General features: G+C 39.3%; 1 protein-coding gene across 34 annotated transcripts in view; it reads left to right on the top strand.

Moving 5' to 3' along the window:
• Positions 1-20309, top strand: part of NRXN2 (neurexin 2) — a 724697-nt gene that overhangs the window by 271224 nt on the left and 433164 nt on the right. For 22 of the 34 annotated variants that reach the window (XM_069738693.1, XM_069738703.1, XM_069738691.1 and 19 more), the window contains exon 5: positions 3974-4003. The exons of the other annotated variants lie outside the window; for them this stretch is intronic. In XM_069738693.1, the coding sequence (XP_069594794.1) occupies positions 3974-4003 (30 nt within the window). The remainder of the gene's footprint in view (positions 1-3973; positions 4004-20309) is intronic. 34 annotated transcript variants of the gene reach the window in all.

The following is a 20309-nucleotide window of genomic DNA, read 5'->3' as shown; positions in this document are numbered from 1 at the left end:
AACCCCTGTAGTTGTAACGCTCCAGTCAACTATCCTACCAGCCGGTGTCACCGGAGCGGCAGGAAGGAGAAGATGGGCTTCATTAATTTCTTACACTGCTTTGGTAAAATAAAAGCTGAGCTCTGATGGTTAATTATTGGCGTCTAGTTTCTTTCTTTTTTTTTTTCCCTGGATCCTAAGGTCAGACGTTCCAAGAATGTTTCTAAATATCCATGTCATAATTAAAGGAACTTAAGCATGTCATATTCGAAATAACGATCTAAACATTTACAGAGAACGCCATCTGCCCTCCTGTAATCCCGCAGTTTATAGCACCAGCTACTCTTTATCCCATAAATCCAAGTACCTGTTAATTAGAAGTCCTAAACATAAAGATAACCAATTTCACATAGTCCCATTGCTATGGTTATGTTATATAATGCACTTCAGCCTTTATTTGACTGTTAAATCACACAGCTGTAGGCTTTATAACTTTATTGCATGCCAGTACAGTATAATAACCTATAAAAGTTTTATTGCAGATGTTCATTCAGCGTAATGTAAAGATTATTTTATAATACCTGTTCTTGCAATATGCCCCACGCTACGGCTGTATATTAAGTCCTGTAATGTCACCTGATGGTAAAAATTGGGGTGACTACATATTTTAATGGTGCCCGGAATGAGATTCTGACATGTTTTAGCCATGGTTGTTAAAAATGTACCTCGAGAAAAAACAATTTGGCAATGAGTATTAATGTGTAGGAACTAGAGATGCTGGAATCAATTAGAAGAAAATCAACCTTCACAAAAAAATTCAGATTTGGCAAAACTTTTTTTTTTTCATTTTTGATTCACCCAAATGCATGGAAATGGTAGCTGGATTTTTCATAAAGCGGGAAAAGGTTTTAAAAAAAAAACATATGAAAGAATTCTACTTGCCTTTTCACTTGTCTATCTCGCCACCTCTGCTTTTCACCCAGTTCCCTGATGATTCATTATCCACAGGCTCCATCTTCTTCTCGTCTGTCTTCGCTCTTCGGCATCTTCTGCTCCGACAAGGCCAACCGCAATGTCATAGCATTGTGGAGCAGTGCACTTCATGACGTCAAGCATGCCAAAGCAGGATGACGTTGTTGGTCATTGAACGTCATCACGTTGAAGGAGGTCTAGTTAGGGATCCACACATCATGATATGGGTTTTTGCATGTCATGAAGTCATGGAAAATCTAGTCAGTGACGTCACAGGAGGTCTAGTTGGGGATCCACGCATCATGACGTTGAGGGTTTTTGCATGTCATGACGTCAAGGAAGATCTAGTCAGTGACCCACGCTTAATGATGATGTTGGTCATTGCACATCATGACGTCACAGGAGGTCTAGTCAGTGATCCACACATCATGATGTTGTTGGTCGTTGCACATCATAACGTCACATGAGGTCTAGTCAGTGTTGGAGGCACTGAAGAGTGAAAACTGAACGGAGAGAGCTAGCAGATGATCAAGACGAAGAGCTGCAGCCAGACAGGTGAGGGTCTGGTGTCTGAAGAGATCTCTGAGCATAATAAATGTCTTTTTACTAGCAATCGAGGCACATTTAACTTACATTGATTATATCTGATGCAAAATCAAATACCCCAGGAAAATTCAAGCTAGATTTTTGATCATTTCTGGAACTGTGTGTAGTTTTTCACTTGTAAATTTTGGTACAAAACTGAGAACCTTCCTACCAGCCAAATTAATGTTCATTTTGCCAACTTTGTTATCTCCCATGAAAAAGTTTGTGAACATTTTTGTACCGCTTTTCCTGTCCATTTTATGGTAATTAATCCCTGTGACATAACCCAGCTCTTTAACTAGGCAAGAACTTGCCTTAGGCCGGGATCACACATGCGAGAAACCCGTCCGTGTCTCGCATGTGAAAACCAAACACTGGCGCCGGCACTTGGGAGCGGAGCGTGCGGCTCCATGTGTTGCTATGCAGCCGCACGCTCCGCTCCCAAGTGCCGGCGCCAGTGTTTGGTTTTCACATGCGAGACACGGATGTGTTTCTCGCATGTGTGATCCCGGCCTTATTGAATCAATTCCTGTATCGTTAATGCAAAGTTGGTCATCATATACTACTTATTTTGACAAGTGTTGAGCCAAGACAGAAAACAAATAGTATATTACGTAGTTGTGGATCTTACCTTGGTTTAGGCAAGGAGTATTGGTTGATGGGTGGAGTTTTTTTTTTCTTTTTCTTTTTTTTTTTCTAATAAAAATTTATCTTAAGAAATAAAATAAAAATATACTTGTATGTGTGTGTGTACCAAAGCGAAGAGATCACAAGAGCATACCGATACAAGCGCAAGAAGAACTAACAAATGTGTTGTCGCCAATAGCTAAAATACTACACATTAGTCAATGCAATAAACTACAAAGACTACAATGTAAAAGTTTTTATTTTTTGTTTTTAAGTTTTCTTGAAAAGGTTGAACAAAATTGAAGTTTTGCTCTGCACCTTTTTTTCCCACTGTTTAGTTAAAGATGTTGTGGTGAAAATTCCTGTTTTAATTAATACAATGAAAAATCTTCAGTCATGGGATAATATAAATATATATATTTTTTTTTATTTCACAATTCTATCAACTTAACTAAATGTGTGATGTAGAAAACTAGATCCTTTTTTTATGTAATTTAATGTTGTGACTAAACCCAAAGTGTGCGCAATGCAAATATACCGTATGTCCTCTAAACCTGTATAAACCTCAATTTAAGTAGGGCTGAATTGCAAAAAACCAGACACGGCCGATAAACCTGAGTGATGCAGTTTCCAAAAGGAAAAGGGAGGCTTTTTTTTTTTTCTAACCCCCATTTTTTTATTTATTTTTTATTTCATTGGGTGAAATGTTTATTATGTGTCTAATCTGATTTCTACGTTATTGATTTGTTTATATTATGTGAATAATGTATTTAGACATCACTGATTGTCTTGCCCAGAATGTATTTAATTATGCACAGAGATTTCAGAATTAATATATTCATATGATCGGTAATACATTTCTGTCTTATTGCTGCATTTATCGCACGGTTAAATATTAAACCGGCGCATATTTTGTAAATGGTATGCATTTCCAATTATTATTGCTGTTTGCTATAGAATGTCTAATGACCGTGTTCTTAAGAAAGCCGTCACTGACAATTGTTTTTTATTGACAGCGCATTGCACAGTGTTATGATGTGAACATGTCAAGTGTGCACTTATATGAAACAAACATTCAGGATATCTTCTTCCTTCTTTTATTTCTGTTTATTGTCAAAGTAACTCATAATGTATCTTTTGACAGTAGCTGTTACACTATTGCATACAACACTCGGCTTTCTTTGCCTTACGTTGTATATTTTCTATGTGTGTTTCCATCCTACTGTATATATATGAATATATATTAAGAAAAAGCATTTGGCTCTTTTTTTTTTTTATTTTGTTGTTTTAATGTTTTTAGATTTGCCTTTTGTTTTCTACTTTACCTCTTTAATTATATATATATTTATAAATATTTTATTATATTTACTTTTCCCGATTCCCCCTTCTTCCAAATGCTTTTTCTTTTTTCAATGAAACCAAAGCCAAAAAATCCATATCTCTCTCTTTTTGTTTCTGTTTTTTTGGCATCTCCCCCACTCCTTTCACTGATCCCTATCTATATCCACCCCTCACCCTTACCCATTTTACCCATCCTACCCATAACTGGGGTGAGATGCCTGTCACAAATTAAAAAACAAAAAAGTAGAAAAAAAATTAAATTCATCCCCTTGAACCCAAACTTTTAAATTGTGGCATTTTAAAACAAAATCCTTAGAAAATTTCTTTATAATTTTTAATTTTATTTTTTTGTGACGTTTCTCTAAACTTGTCGTTTATTCGTTTTTTTTTTTTTTCTTTCTTTCCTCCTCTATCTCCCTTCCCACTCCCACTCTGTTCTGATTTTTAACCCATCCCCAAAAATCCGAAGTTCCAGCACATCTGACGTTAAGCAACCAAGGTACGGATTTAATCCACTTTTTTTTTTCTTTCCCTATTCCTTGATTTATTTTCAACCCTTCATGCTGTCTCTCTCTTCCTCTTCTTTCAATATCGCATCACTTCTGTCATTCATATTCTATATCTTTCCTTCATATGTGTCTCATGCATCATTGGTTTCAATCACATTTCATTATCATGTATACCATTGGGGAAAGAAATAGGCTGTGAGTGTATTTTTTTGGAGTTTATTTCTTTGTCTTTTTTTTTTCTTTCTTTTGTTTTGCACTTATCCTCCCCTAATCTTCTTTCCTACCTTCTCCCCTAACCAGCCTTCCTTCTCGACTAACCTTCCTTCTCCCCTAACCTTTTTTCTTTCTTGCCTAATTTTCCTTCTCCCTTAACCTTCCTTCCTCCTCCCCTAACCTTCCTTCCTTCTCATTCTTCTGCCCTAACCTTAGTTCCTTCTCTTCCTTCTCCCCTAACATTCATTCCTTCTTTTTGTTCTCCCTTTATCCTTTCTTCTCTTCCTTCTCCCCTAACCATCTTTCTTTTCTCCCCTAACCTTACTCCCTTCTCTTCATACTCCCCCTAACCTTCCTTCCTTTCTTCTTTTCCTTGTCCCCTACCCTTAATTCCTTGTCCCCTAACTTTCTTTCCTTCTTTTTGTTCTCCCTCTTTCCTTCCTTCCTTCTCTTCCTTCTCCCCTAGTCATCCTTCTCTTCTTTCTCCCCTAACCTTACTCCCTTCTCTTCATACTCCCCCTAACCTTCCTTCCTTCTTTTCCTTGTCCCCTACCCTTAATTCCTTCTCTTCCTTGTCCCCTAACTTTCATTCCTTCTTTTTGTTCTCCCTTTATCCTTCCTTCTCTTCCTTCTCCCCTAACCATCCTTCTTTTCTCCCCTAACCTTACTCCCTTCTCTTCATACTCCCCCTAACCTTCCTTCCTTTCTTCTTTTCCTTGTCCCCTACCCTTAATTCCTTGTCCCCTAGCTTTCTTTCCTTCTTTGTTCTCCCTCTAACTTTTTCCTTCCTTCTTTCCTTCTCTTCCTCGTCCCCTAACCTTAATTCCTTCTCTTCCTTGTCCCCTAACTTTCTTTCCTTCTTTTTGTTCTCCCTCTTTCCTTCCTTCCTTCCTTCTCTTCCTTCTCCCCTAGTCATCCTTCTCTTCTTTCTCCCCCTAACCTTACTCCCTTCTCTTCGTACTTCCCCTAACCTTCCTTCCTTCTCCCCTTGCCTTCCTTCCTTTTCCCCTAACCCGGCTTCATTTTCCCTTTACCTACCTTCCTTTTACTCCTCCTCTAACCTTCCTTCCTTTAGTCCTCTCTAAAATAATTTCCTCTTTCTGCCCCAGCATCTCTCTCTTCCTTCTTTACTTCCTTCTAAGGGATCAGGGAGGCAGTAAAAGGAAACTAGCCAAGAGAGGTGAATTACAAAGGAGAGAAAAACATTATGCAATAAACTAATGCACTACAAAAATGAGCTATTGCAGTGAAAAATGTAAGAAAAACCTCTAGAATTGCTAGCCACATATACATAGACTCCATAACATATAATAAAATATATAAACACAGGGAGAAAAAAATATTTTCTAGTTTACAGTATACTAAGGAACTACAGTATATATAACAAGTACTACCAAATTCTACTTTTTTAATGATTTTTTAATACTAACTATAAATGATAATCTCACAAGTAAGACATATATTTTTTGAGGATTTCTGGTTACTTTTAAAATACACTCCTAATATTCAAAAGTGCCAAGTATTAATTACATGATAATTAGAGCTGATAATTGGCTTCATAACTTAATGGAAATGAAATGAAATGCCAAATTGTTTCTTAAGGGTGCAACTTGCGAAGCTGAGGATATGTTATAAGGCACCATAAAATATCTATATATGCAGAATGCTTTAAATAGAGTCTGTTAGGGCTGACCATCAATTAGATCCTCTAATGGAAGTAAGTGGATAAAATCTAGTCTGTCCACTTAACGGGCTAATAAAATCCAAATTGGAGGGGAAAAAAGTGACGTTATGTGAGTCACATGATCCCTCTTGACTATTGGGCTCAATTGAAAGGACTTCTGCTGAAACCAGCTTCAACTTTCTTACACCTCACCTAATTTTGAGATAAGGCGCTGCCAATATACAGTTGCATGCTAATATTTCTTTATGTATGCAGAAATCTATCTCATCGCGTAGTATCTTTGGTTAAGTACAGTTTTTCTGATGTTTATCTACGGGTCTATATCTGTAGCTTTCAAATCCTGCTTTAATTTATTCCTTAATGTCCGAATATAGACTAGTTGCTACATTTTTCTACAGAGTTCCAAAGTTTATTCATCCTTGGAAGAACTTTCCCAAATTTCTTTTTTTTTTAACTGTCCTTTCAAATTCAGGGGATGTTCTAGGCTGAAAAGGGGGTGGTGCTCATATTAACTCCATCCATAAATGGATAGTCATGGGTGGGACTTGGTTATTCCTGGGCAGGACTCAACGTTTTCTGGATCTTTCTAGTGTTTGGACCTCAAATATCACTAAATTGACAACTGCAATGTTGATAACAAAGTCCGTGCAAAAATATATATATAAAATATCACAAGTTGGATACTTTCAATATTGCTAAAAGGAGCATGGGAACTAAGGGTATGTTTGTCCATTATATATGTCTATCACGGGTGTTAATCACCAGGATGTCACCTTTTTAAGTCTATGTAGGAGGTTTGGAACTCTGTCTCCGAACTTTAGCAATTGTAAAGAAGTATTAATAAATCAATTAACACAAATATTAGACCTAAAAGCTGTTCTTTTAAAAGTTGGAATTCCACGTAAATTTTCCTCTAAGCAAAGTAAGCTGGATCTGAAATGCTAGAGTATTTTTGATGACTTTAAAAAGATTGTCCCCTTTTTAGGGTTTTGTTCCCACATAGCATCTCCATTGTGGACCTCATGCAGAGGAGATGCAGCGCTGGCATTTACCGCTGCGTTTATCAAGGACAAGAAGGAGAGGGAGCTGCACATTTCACATTCACAGGGTGAAATTCACGCCTACATCTACAGCATAAATTGACATGCTGCAGATCTCGAACCCTCAGCTATTATTAATATACGCTGCAGATACATTTTGCAGCAGGTGCATGGGATTTATTGAAATCTCATGCACTGCACTAGCGCTTTAAAATGCATTTGATTTTCTGGATGCAAATACGCCATGGAAAATCCATGGGAACATTGCAATATCCTTAGATATCCACCACCAATGATATTGTATTCTAACGTAGGGGGTCTATCACTTTGTATCTCCTAAAGGTTAAAAGCCTTGACTAATTCCATATATCTGCAATATGTTGTTCTAAGCCTTACAGAAGAAAATTAAAGCAGTTTGCCTACAGATACCAGATGTTGCCAGTAGGGCGCCACCTGCAAAATTAAATCTTAATTACGGTTTCAGCCCCATAATATGGCTGATGTAAACCATGGCAAGTTATTACTGAAATTTAAGGTGAAGCAAACTGTTGTCCAATTCGTTTACTTGGATTTACACACAAGAACAGGTATAATGTGCTAGTGCAAAGATATATAGACTACTTAGTAAATCAATTCCAAAGATTCTAAATAATAGAAAAGAAGGGTCACTTTCTCTCCTACTGCTCTCCTTTATCTCTCTTCTGATTTCCTTCTATGTTGGGTTTGGATTATGTAACGCACATACCACTATTGGCTCACTGTCTCCGTGGTCATCCCTCGCCTCCCACTCTGCATGCTGCGAGAAACGTGCGCGCTCTCATTCTCACGTACCCACCTGTCACCGGTTTCTTCATCATGTGCTGCTACGTGCATGTTCTGCTAGTTCTTCTTTTAGGACATATTGTACACATATGAGCCGGGGAATATTCTGTATCTGTGTATGTGAGCATGTTCGTACCGTTTGTCTGTCGAGTCAGTCACCCGTGTTTTTAAAACCCTTTTATACAGCATAGGCCTCTCTGATCATTGACAAACATCTCTGTAGGGGCTTACTCAATCATTTTGGTAGATGGCTCAAGATAGAGAGAGTCTATGATTAGCATTGTTGTAGGCTGACTACAAACATTGGCTTGTCTCAATCTTTAAAGGGAACCTTCCAGGACAATGTTACTAATTAAGCTAGTGGCATGGCTGTGTAGGTCATCAAACAACAACAAAAATGATACCTGTCTTGTAGTAATCCGATGTGCCAGTGCTGAGATATCAAGCTTTGAAGCAATATGCTAATTTTCCTTGGGGGCGTGTTGATGAACTCTGAGTGCAGTGACACGCCTCCTCACTGCTGCTCCAGACTAATTTGCATGTGAATTTAAAGCTTGATTTCTCAGCGATGGCACATCAGATATGTACAAATCTAATATCATTTTTATCGTAGTTCTAAGACCTACACAGCCATGCCACTTGTTTAATTAGTCAAATTACCCTGAAACATTCCCTTTAAATTCTACGTCTGTGTTTAGTTGTGTCTAGCTTTTTGTCACGTACTCTTTGTTCGCAGTCATTGTCTCTGGTACAGCACAATACCAATGTTTGCCATGAATCAAGTATAAATATATTAGTAAAAGCTTTAGCGGGATATCAATTGTCTTATTGAACTGCTTACTCCTCCGTATGCTTAAATGAACCATGTTGGCTGTGCTCAGTGAGGAACAAGATACTGTATGCGTGGGCCACAGAATATACAATGGGTATCGTTCAAGGAAAGCTCTACGTATGGTGCAAATTCTGTATAATGCAATATATTGTATAGAGATGTAGCAGAGCTCAAGCTGACATTTTAATAATTTCTTTTGTGTACAGAGATAAATCATTCCATTAAGGTATCAGCTGGCTTACCTACAGTATAATGAAATACCACCGTGTTGCCGAATGACAGGCTTAGCCCTGCTACATTTATAAAGTGGCGCTAAAATGAGCTTTTCTTTACTATTGATCCTATGGCAATTTTGCTTGTTTTTTTTTTGTTTTATAGCACTGAGCAACGTCAGCTGGTTTTGGGGTCACATGCAGTGATTTCGGGTCATATCTTTATTACTGCACCTGTGCCATGAAACCCAATGTCTGATTGACTTCTATGGTGTGAACTGATGTACATACATGTCCTATGTGTAGGAAATAAATGTCTTGTATTGTGCATTTCTGTATTTAGAGCAATTTTAGTCTTTTCTTTTAACGTGTAGGACACCCTTTTGCTAGTTATTGAGAAGTCGCTGAGACGGGGGGATGGTATGACTCCGTTGCAATCGTTCTACCCATTAAAGTAGCGATGAAATGATTTCTGGGTTCTAACGTCGCCTCCCGGTTTTATAATAATGACCTGACCTCTGACCTTTTAATTCATTAAATTAATCAATGCGGTAATAGCTTGGGAAATAGATTGACTGATGGGAGTGAGAAAGAAGAGAATGGGAAGAAAAAGGGAGAACGAGACCCCGGAGAGACGAGAAGGGGGAAGGGAGAGCAAGTAGGTGATGCAGTGGCAATAATTATATACAAGGGTCAGCTCAAGGACATGGGGGATAAATAGGGCCAAGGACTTGATCCGAACAGTAAATGTGTGCACAAAGGAGGCTTATCTAGGATCCCTAAATTCTCATTATTCAACGCCGCTGTGATGTCCTCTCCGTTCGTAATTGTCCGTCTGTAGAATACAAAGATATTCTGCAAGTGTCACCATCTATAAACGCCCATTGATTTTTGGAGAGACGGGATCTAATTTTACAGATTATTTTTTTATTTTTAATCCGTACCACTGGGCACAATCTCAGCGTCCCGACTTGGCATCGGTTGTAGAATATCACTGTGTCTGGCACGCTACGACTATACTTTGTCACTGAACATCGCTGTCTCCTGTGAATTATTATGGTTTTCAAGTTTTTACTGTAAGCGAGAGAATAGGTGCAGCACGAGAGGAGAGATTTACTAACGGGAAAGAAATTGAAGAGCTTTCTGGAAAGGAAAAAAGAAGAAATGGCATTGTAACAATTAAATTGTCCAATGGTAAATATTTACCTTATTGAAGACACACAAGTGGAGATTATTACGAAAAAGAATAGCAAGCAACCAAAAAAAGCACAAAATGCTGAAACATGTTTTAGAAATGAAGATCTTTTTCCATTTCAGTTGCCTATTTCTTTCGTCCGGTTTACAGATTTACGGCTACGTGCATCCATCATGCTGCCGCCTGAGCCACAGTTTAGTTGTTAAACTGTTTTTCTTCACCCTAGGACAATATCTAGTTTGCTACTTTAAGGACAGGTTCTGATCGCCATAGATTTTCTAATTCGAGCAAATCGAGCCAATTATTCAAATGACACTCTGATCAGCAAATTAGAGCACCTGGTGCACCCTTGGTGTGGCCAAAGTCTCAGTGCATTGTGCTGCCAACTTTGACTTTGTTGAATGACATTTCAAGCGCAGCCTGAACTGAAAGTTGTACTGTGCACACACCTATGAGCACTGTAGGTGCTGTTATGTAGGCAATCCAGTAACACAGTGTGCAGTAATCAGAGCACATACAGTGATCTGACAATAACCCAAAAACAATAGAACGAGCTCTGAGACGTGGAATCTCTGTAGACCGCAATACCTGAACCTATCCTAAACACAACTAAAGGCAGCTGTGGATTGCGCCTGTCACTACCTATGCAACTCGGCACAGCCTGAGGAGCTGACTAGCCTGAAGATAGAAAAACAAGCCTGACTTGCCTCAGAGAAATACCCCAAAGGAAAAGGCAGCCCCCCACATATAATGACTGTTAGCAAGATGAAAAGACAAAACGTAAGGATGAAATAGATTCAGCAAAGTGAGGCCCGATATTCTAGATAGAGCGAGGATAGCAAAGAGAACTTTGCAGTCTACAAAAAACCCTAAAGCAAAAAACCACGCAAAGGGGGCAAAAAGACCCACCGTGCCGAACTAACGGCACGGCGGTACACCCTTTGCGTCTCAGAGCTACCAGCAAAAACGAATAGACAAGCTGGACAGAAAAAACAGCAACAAAAGCAAAGAAGCACTTATCTAAGCAGAGCAGCAGGCCACAGGAAAGATCCAGAAGCTCAGATCCAACACTGGAACATTGACAAGGAGCAAGGAAGACAGAATCAGGTGGAGTTAAATAACAAGGCAGCCAACGAGCTCACCAGAACACCTGAGGGAGGAAGCCCAGAAGCTGCAGTACCACTTGTGACCACAGGAGTGAATTCAGCCACAGAATTCACAACAAGGTGCTGAGCGTGCGCATAGACATCCTCCTCTCCTGTCTGCTGCGGTCACTGGCTACATTGATTCGCTATGGACTAGTATAATGCGCAGCTCCAGAAGACAGGTGAGGGGGATGTATATGCACATGCTCGGCTCCAGCGGTGTTTGTATGTGTGCAGCCTTTGCCCTGGGCAAATGAGTGCTGTCAATCAACAACGGTGGAGGGGTGGAAAGGTGCATTGAGAGCTTGGTGACACCAAGGGTACACCAAGTCTCCTGCAATGGGAGATTTAATGGCTGAGTATGTTATTTGGCTATTTTTATGAATCCTCTAATTTTTAGCAATTTTTTACAAATTAATTCCCAAATATTTTGGCATGGCAGCATGTGTATTGGTTTAAGCGTGTGCATAGAGATAACCCCTGATTTACACACACACGCACGGACATGGGCTGAGCCCCCTTGACTTTTCAGTTGACTGAAAACCTTCTTTCGATGGATGGTGGAAATTTGTGCAGAGATCCATTCTCCACTGATCCTATCATGTTAGCCACCAAGAGTGTCGGAGCCAACTATGGGGCATCCGTGCACTTTTTTCTGGAGAAGATTCAGGTCAGTGTATGAATCTTGCCTTTATGTCCTGGGGACAACATTGTTTCTTTATGTGAGACTTAAGTGGGGGGTTAGACAGGCCTAGAAATTTCTAATGGCACATCTGTAACAACTATAGATCAGTCCTGTTACCAAAATTTGCTTTTCAAGGAGAAAGGATTGACCCATCGCCTATCCCATTTAGATCATGTGAAGTCATTGTGTCTCTCTAAATCTATGAGAACGGTAAATTTTGTGCATTTTTCGCTTTCTTTAATTTTCTTCTGACCTACAGAATTGGCCTTGTCATATGCAAATGTGACAGAAATAATGGATGATTGGATAACCACTTGAGCAATGTTCACGCAAAGACTTTTTTTGTGTGTGTCACTTGGAAACCACTTCAATAATTGCTCCCATTTTTAGGAGTTTTTTTTTTCCTGAAGAAGTTTTGAAAAGATTTTGAAAATTATGCAAATTGCCTCTTCAGAGAGGAAGAGGACTAGAACTCCTGCGCCACCGATGGGAAGCGGCCATCCAACAAATTAATAGGTGACGCTAGAGTTCTAGTCCTCTTCCTCTCTGAAGATACAATTTGCATATTTTATTTCCTAGAGGAGCATGCATGGCTTACAAGTCTCCTCACTCTGACATGCCAGGCCTGGCTTGTCACTCTCCGTAAAGAGAAACGTTACCCCTTAGAAGAGTTTTTGGAAAAAAAAAACATTGACAGTACCTAATCTGAAGCATATCATGATGGAATCTGTGCAAAAATGTGACATACACTTTCTCCTTTTTTCGCCATGCGTTTTTCAAAATTTCTTTACGAAAAAAAAAAATCCCCTCAAAATACCCTTTTTGAACCTGCAAAATTGATTACGCATAGAAAAGGAAAGGAAGATTATTCCAAGAGGAGTTTGAAGCGTTTTTCAAGGATGTTTTTATAGAGCGTCTTTAAACTGACACGATGCAGTTAAAAGAAGTGACCTGACAATTCTTCATCCAACATTCTTTAGGAAGCCAATCGCTAGTTATCCTGTACAATTGAAACAAAAAAATAAAATAAAAGGCCGGAGGCAAAGACCTTGTGAAAAAGATTGATAGGATTCTACAGTAGATGCTTCAGGAAAAATACAAAACACTGGTGTTTCCTAAAGAGTCTTCAGCTTGAAAAACTCCGCGGATATGAACACGTCTAAAAGACTTTGTGTGTACATACTCCAAAACTCCTAAAAGAAAAAAAAGAAAAAATAATTCCCTCTTCCTTACCACTTGAAGAAACACTGTAGGAAATTAAAAACGCCTCCAAAATCTACCCGAAAATTGGCTCTGTGCACTTGACGTCTTTTTCGGGCAGAATCCGTCCATAATCTACCTGAAAAGGCACCGCGAAAGTGCCCATTAAAAAATATGCAAAAAAAATGACATTGTTGTGCACATGTTCCATCTTATGTCACTTTCAACAGCTTCAGTGTTCAGAAACCCTAAATTGGTTAAAAGAACGGGAAGCAGGAAAGCCTCCCCACAGTCTATACTTTGCAGCATAGAGTGAAAGACGCCATCGCAAGAACGACAGTGAAGCCGCCTCAGGAAAGTGACCGCCGGCGTTTTCTTGATGTAGTTTTGCCTGGGAAAACTTGGCGAATGTGCCAGAATCTAAATGATGTTGCCTTCACAAATCCAGTATCTCCTGAAGTGGTTGAAAAACTTGCTTTTAAACAACTCAACAAAACTTAGTGTGAACATGGCCTTAGGGTATGCACATAGTCTTTTTCAGGCAGGCGACCCTCCTAAGTTTTTAAAGCCGTAGATGCTCCAGGAGATGCATTCTATTTTTGGGGGTCATTTCTTGGACATTTTTTTGAAGTTTTTTGACTACCGGCTTTGTTTTTTTTTTAGCGTTTTTCCACTTTTTTTGCGGCACCTTTCTTACTGCCATGTTTTTTGCTTTTTTGTTTTTTTTCCATCCAACAATAAAGTAACCACTGGTGGCTTTTCCAGCAAAAACACTGGCACAACACTCTAAAAGACATCCGGGCAACTTTTGAGAGTCTTCAGAGGGGAAAATACCTGAAGAATATTCAGGTCACTTTTTTTTTTAACTTCTTGGCATCTTTAACCCCTTAGTGACGGAGCCAAATTTTTGAAATCTGACCAGTGTCAATTTATGTGGTAATAACTCTGGAATACTTCAACAAATCCCAGTGATTTTGAGATTCTTTTTTCGTGACACATTATATTTTATGATAATGGTAAATTTAGGTCGATATGTTTTGTGTTTATTTATAAAAAATATCAGAAATTTTAGAAAAATGTTAAAAAATTTGCAATTTTCAAACTTTGGGTGATTATCCCTTTAATCCAGATAGTCATACCACAGCAAAACATTAATAAATAACATTTCCCACATGTCGGCTTTACATCAGCACCATTTGTAAAATGTTATTTTATTTTGTTAGCATTTTAGGAGGTTTAAAAATGTAGCAGTAATTTTTCATTTTTTCATGGAAATTTACAAAATTTATGTTTTTAGGGACCTATCCATTTTTAAAGTGCCTTTGGTGGACCCATATATTGGGAAACCCCCAAAAGTGATACCATTTTAAAAACAGCACCCCCTGACATATTGAAAACTGCTGTCAGGTAGTTTATTAACCCTTCAGGTGCTTTTCAGGAATTAATGCAAAGTGACGTGACAGAAATGAAAATGTTCATTTTTACCACCTAAATGCCTCTAACTTCTGAACACGTTACAACAGCCGTCAGACTCCAAGGCCGCTATTTGGTCGTGAATTGCCACCGCAAACATCAGGACCACACAATCATGATGTGAGGGCACCAATTGGGATAAAGAGGAAGCCCCCACACTCTGTTAACCATTTATAATGATGTAGTCACTATTGACAGCAGCATCTAAGGGGTTAAACAGATTTGGATGGTGCAAACACTGATTGTGGCTGATGCAGCAAGTTGTCAGCTATAATGGACAGCCGACAGCTGCTGGATTGTCACCTGTATGGGGATGCTATTCTCTTATATCTCAGGTCAGTTAAAAGACGTATTGGCGGTCATTAAGGGGTTATAAACCTGAAACAATTAAGACGCTCAAAAGATTGAACACATGAACAGCAAGTCATTTTCACATAGAAATGCTTGCATTCATCATTTTAGCGCTTTTCCGGAGGCGTTTTGGAGCTGACACATGACCGTGCACATGACTTCTTTTAACTCATACGAACCACCAAGTTTTTCAAGCACAAGACACTTCAGGAAACTATGGCCCTTTTTTAATTTCCTTAAGTAGTTCCCTGACCATTTTTCCAATGGTTTCGGCTAACAACGTTTTTGTCTTTCTTACGGTTTTTACATTGTTTTTGTGACTTTTTTTACTGTGATTTTTCCAGTCGTTTCTTTTTTTTTTTCACTCTATTGAATAATTAAGAAACTGCTAGCATTTTTATAAGCAAAAGCTACAGCAAAATGCTCCAAAAAATGTCCTGGCATCTTTTGAGCCTTTCCATGGACTTCTATAGTAAAGCACACAGCATTTTCTGAAGAATGGTCAGGTCACTCATTTTAACCGCTAAGGATTTTTAGGATCCTTAATGGTTAAAAGAGATCCAAAAGACTGAACATGTGCACAACACACAATTTTTACACACAATTGTAAAATGTTCTCTTTTGACTGTTTTTGATACGTTTTTCGAGTGGTTTCCACCTAAAATAGACGTTGTGTGCACATACTGAGCTTTTTGGGTGGATCTGCCCAAAATTCCAACTCCAAAGACCACTTTGAAAACATTTGGAAAACACATCCTATTAATGTCTTCTGTTCATATGATGAGGGGTTTTTAGCAATTTTTTTTCCCCTGAAGAGGTTTTGAAAAAATCCAAAGTAGAAGAAAAAAACGCATGTCACTTCTATAAAGTCGATCTTAATGGATTTGATCCGAACTACCCAATATCACATCTATGGCCATATGCACACGTTGAGTATTTGGTGAGGTTTTTTTCATATCTGTATTTTTAAGCCAAAATCAGGAGTGGAACAATCGGAGGAAAAGTATAATAGAAATACGTCACCACTTCTGTATTTATCACCCACTGCTGGTTTTCGTCTTACAAATAGTGATGTAAAAAAAAAACTCCCCAAACACTCAACGTGTTAACGTGGCCTAAAAGTTATAAAAAAATGCATAAGAGGAAAAAAAAATCCAAAACTCTTCAGAGGCTATGTACTGACTGAGGCTTTTTGGTAAGTTTTTCTTTTTAGAAGAAACTGAGCAGAAACCTCCAAGTTTTTTGACGAGTTTAACATTTTTGAAGATTTCAAAAACTCCTCCAAAATCTTAGAAAAAAAAAGATTTTTCCAAAGCTATTTTTGTTTGAAAAACTTGTTCTTGAACCCCTAAAAAAACAAAACAAACACATATCCATTCTTTCCACTCCTCAATGTGTCACCATATCATGCAAGGGATTTCTGATGATCATGTATTTCCCTGCTGGTATGCTTGCGGGGGTTTTGCTCCGTTGCAGACATGTACGGTACACATGATACAACCTCTCATTAAGGACGCTTGTAGCGTTGTGTATATGGATTTACAATCCCCTTGGCGAGATGTCACGCACGTTGTGCGCTCATGTAAATATCATTCACACGTGACGCCACGTATGACATGATTTATTTGTTTTTGCATGCGCCATTTGGAGTGACATGGTGGGGGAGGGTGTCATGTCAGCTTTGCTCATCTCTTCTGTCGATTCCGGCAATGCACAATCCTATTTTTAGTGACATTTCGTTTTTGTACCATTTCCCATTTTTTTCCTTTTTTGCACCATCATTGATGCATGAGAAGCACCTGCATGCGGCACGTATGTTCTTTTCATTATCATTCTTATTTGACTTTGCTGGGAACGTGAAGAGACTGAATAAATGCAGTGTGATTAGCAAAGGAAACAGAAAAAAAAAAAGTGATACGAGCTAATTTAATTTTTGCCCGCAGTTAAAGAGGAAATATTAGATTACGTTAAACTGCCCTACTGGAAGCCATAGAACGAACACAAAGGCATAAACCGCTCCTGAGATTTATGTCTCCGAGAACAAGTATTGCATCACAAAAGCCAATCTTGAGGAATGTTCCTTGTTACCGTGGGACGGGATGCAGGAGGCTTAATTCCGCTGCTAGGATTTATGCAGCTGGTTGCAGGCCGTAGTGGCAGTTGCTATGGGAACAAACATTCAATGCATTTCCCCTTACACAGCTGTGAATATAAAAGTAACGTGAACATTACCGGGCCGTTCCTGCTCCAATGATCCCGGCTGGGCAGATCTTCCACTATTATTACATAGGTGATAAATACAGAAGCGCAAATGGATTCGTTACATCTCCATTACTGAGGCCATTCTTGCTTCGATGATCCCGGCTGGACAGATCTTCCACTATTATTACATAGGTGATAAATTCAAATGAGGAAATCGATTAGTTATGTCCCCATTACTAGGCCGTTCCTTCCTGCTTCGATGATCCCGGCTGGGCAGATCTTCCACTATTATTACATAGGTGATAAATTCAAATGAGGAAATCGATTAGTTATGTCCCCATTACTAGGCCGTTCCTTCCTGCTTCGATGATCCCGGCTGGGCAGATCTTCCACTATTACATAGGTGATAAATTCAAATGAGGAAATCGATTTGTTAGGTCCCCATTACTAGGCCGTTCTTGCTTCGATGATCCCGGCTGGACAGATCTTCCACTATTATTACATAGCTGATAAATACAGATGAGCAAATCGATTGGTTATGTCCCCATTACTAGGCCGTTCCTGCTTTGATGATCCCAGCTGGGCAGAACTTCCACTATTGTTACATCCCCATTGTCGGGCTGCTCCTCCTCCTCTGATCCCACAGCTCTTCCACTAGAATTACATAGGTGATGGAGATGAGCAAATTGATTTGTTACGTGAACATTGTCTGGCTGATTCTGCTCCACTGATCTCGGGTGGGCAAATCTTTCGCGAATATTACATAGGTGATGAATACAGATGCGCAAACTGATTTGACACGTCTCCATTATTGGGCTGCTCCTACTCTGGTGATCCCGGCTGGGCACATCTTCCACTATTATTACATAGGTGATAAATATAGATGAGCAAATCGAATCGTAGCAAATCAAATTTGTCACGAATTTCAGGAAAATTTGGATTCTTTTGAGATGGGGGTTAAAATTAAAAAGATTATATTCTCCTGGGCTAAGCTCACCACTCACCTGTCTTGCTACCACAGTTACGTGCCAGGTGCTCTGATTTTCAGTTTGGATCTTATTTTTGGGGTCATTTGATGCTTATTAGGCCTAAGGCTGCCATCACACTAGCAGTATTTGGTCAGTATTTTACATCGGTATTTGTAAGCCAAAACGAGGAGTGGAACAATTAGAGGAAACGTATAATAGAAACATATGCACCACTTCTGCACTTATCCTGGTTTTGGCTTACAAATACTGATGTAAAATGCTGACCAAATACTGCTAGTGTGATGGCAGCCTAATAGGGTCACATAAGGTGCAACATGTGTCAATTAGCGACTTGAGGCCTAGGAGCACCAGAAGATCTAAAAACTGATGGCTAGAAGGTCCAAAGACCAGGAGTTAGAAGAAGTGAAGCAAAGACTGAAGGACAGTGTGGGAGTTATCTGGGAAGGACACATGAGGGACAAGCCTTGGACAGCCAGCTGAATTAATTTGCAGGCTGTGAATGGGTTAAGAAATGAAAACTTTACCTAGCCCTACTCTTCATCAGCCTTGCTGCTGGAGTTCCCCACCCAGCACCCAGTCCTCCAGTCTTTGCTTCAGATCTCCCGGCCTCCAGGTCTTCCAGAATTGACTGGTTAGTGAGGCCTTGTCTGCACCAAAGAACCGGAAGAATGGAAGATCCGAAGCATGACCAGATGACCAGTCTGAGATCTATGGCAGCAGGACAGGCGAGGGGTGCACCTATGTCAGGTAGGTGTTCTCTTTTAATATTTTTTAATCCCTTCCATCCTCACCCTTTATTATGAGGTGGCATCTGGAGAAACCTCAGAGCATAATAAACGTCTTTTCGGAGCACTTTTGATTATTGGTAAATCAATTCGGTCAGACCCGGAACAAATTTTTAAAAATGTGCTCATCTCAAACAATAAATAACTAGCTGCAATAACACATACAGGAAAAGTTATCGTAGCGAAAGACTGTCAACATGAGAGGTTTCCAAATGAACATTAGACCTGAACTGTTGATTTCTAGTGCGTAATCAAGAATATAATTTTACTTTCGAGCCTCAAATTGTGCCAGCCTTTATTTTATTAATCTTAGTCATGAGACTGTAAGACAAAGACATGCTAGAGCCTCATAGAGGCTCATTCATTATACATGGGATTTTAAAGGAAAAATATATAGATTTCCCATTTTCCGCATTGATTATTCATTTTACACCGCAAAATAAAAATGGCATTGATCCCAGTGGGCATCTCTCACATTCGAGCAAAAGTAAACCGCGTCTCTCTTCACAGCTGTGAGTCCTGAAATCAGAGCTCACGGACCAAATTGTAATAGACGCGATATTAGAAGATAGGAGCGTGGCGTGTGCTCGATTCATTTAGTGATATTTGTTAAGAAAAAGAATTATAAAACCACTTGTGTCCTCTAGGAACTCGTTGCACTGCAAAGCAGATGAGATATTAACTAGAGTAGAAACCAAACGTCCTCGGTACGCCTGCACAGTTCAGACTCTGTAGCCTGTCTGTTCCAATAGCATTTATATTGTGCATTGCATATATACATAGAGTCCTTTAATGATTCATATATACCATTAACACAGTGCAGAATAATACGCAGAAGCAGACTTGACAATTTCACAAAAGGCGCTATAATGTGTCTCTGTAAAGAAACTCCATATCGCAACTCATTAAAGAAGTAGTCTAATATATATATATATTTTTTAATATATGCGCACCCATTCCTGTCTTCCTAATTGACATTTTGGACAAGCAACAGTAATGCCTCTGGGCAGAACTGTGAGTTCTTCGAAGCTGCCATATGCAACATCTGAGGAGTGTAGTAGCACTGAAGCTGGTTGGGATCAGGAGAATAGAGTGCGCTCCTGCGATCCTGAAGAGCCACCAAGCCCAATAAAAAGAGCTTCTAAGCACTGTGCACATTCGTCCACATTTTCTGTTCATACATTGGTTTTGACACAGGGGCTTATATTTGGTGTTGAAATAAGCAGACAACCAGCCCCCTTCACACATATTAAAGGGTTCATCTAGGACTATAATTTTCTTTATATTAAGGGCCTAAAAACTAACAGGTAGGCACAGTAGATACTAACAGATGCACCTACCTTCCTGTGGTCACTGACTGCTCCTTCCAGCGATTCAGCTGTTCCATGCTAATAGAGCAGCTCTTCCTCTTCTGGGTGTGACTGATGACATCATACTGATTTACAGTCGACTCCCCACAGTAAGGCTG

Source organism: Ranitomeya imitator, chromosome 9, assembly GCF_032444005.1.
Source record: "Ranitomeya imitator isolate aRanImi1 chromosome 9, aRanImi1.pri, whole genome shotgun sequence".
Taxonomy (NCBI): Eukaryota; Metazoa; Chordata; class Amphibia; order Anura; family Dendrobatidae; genus Ranitomeya; species Ranitomeya imitator.
The sequence above is the reverse complement of the archived record's forward strand: the minus strand, read 5'-3'. Positions and strand labels throughout refer to the sequence as shown.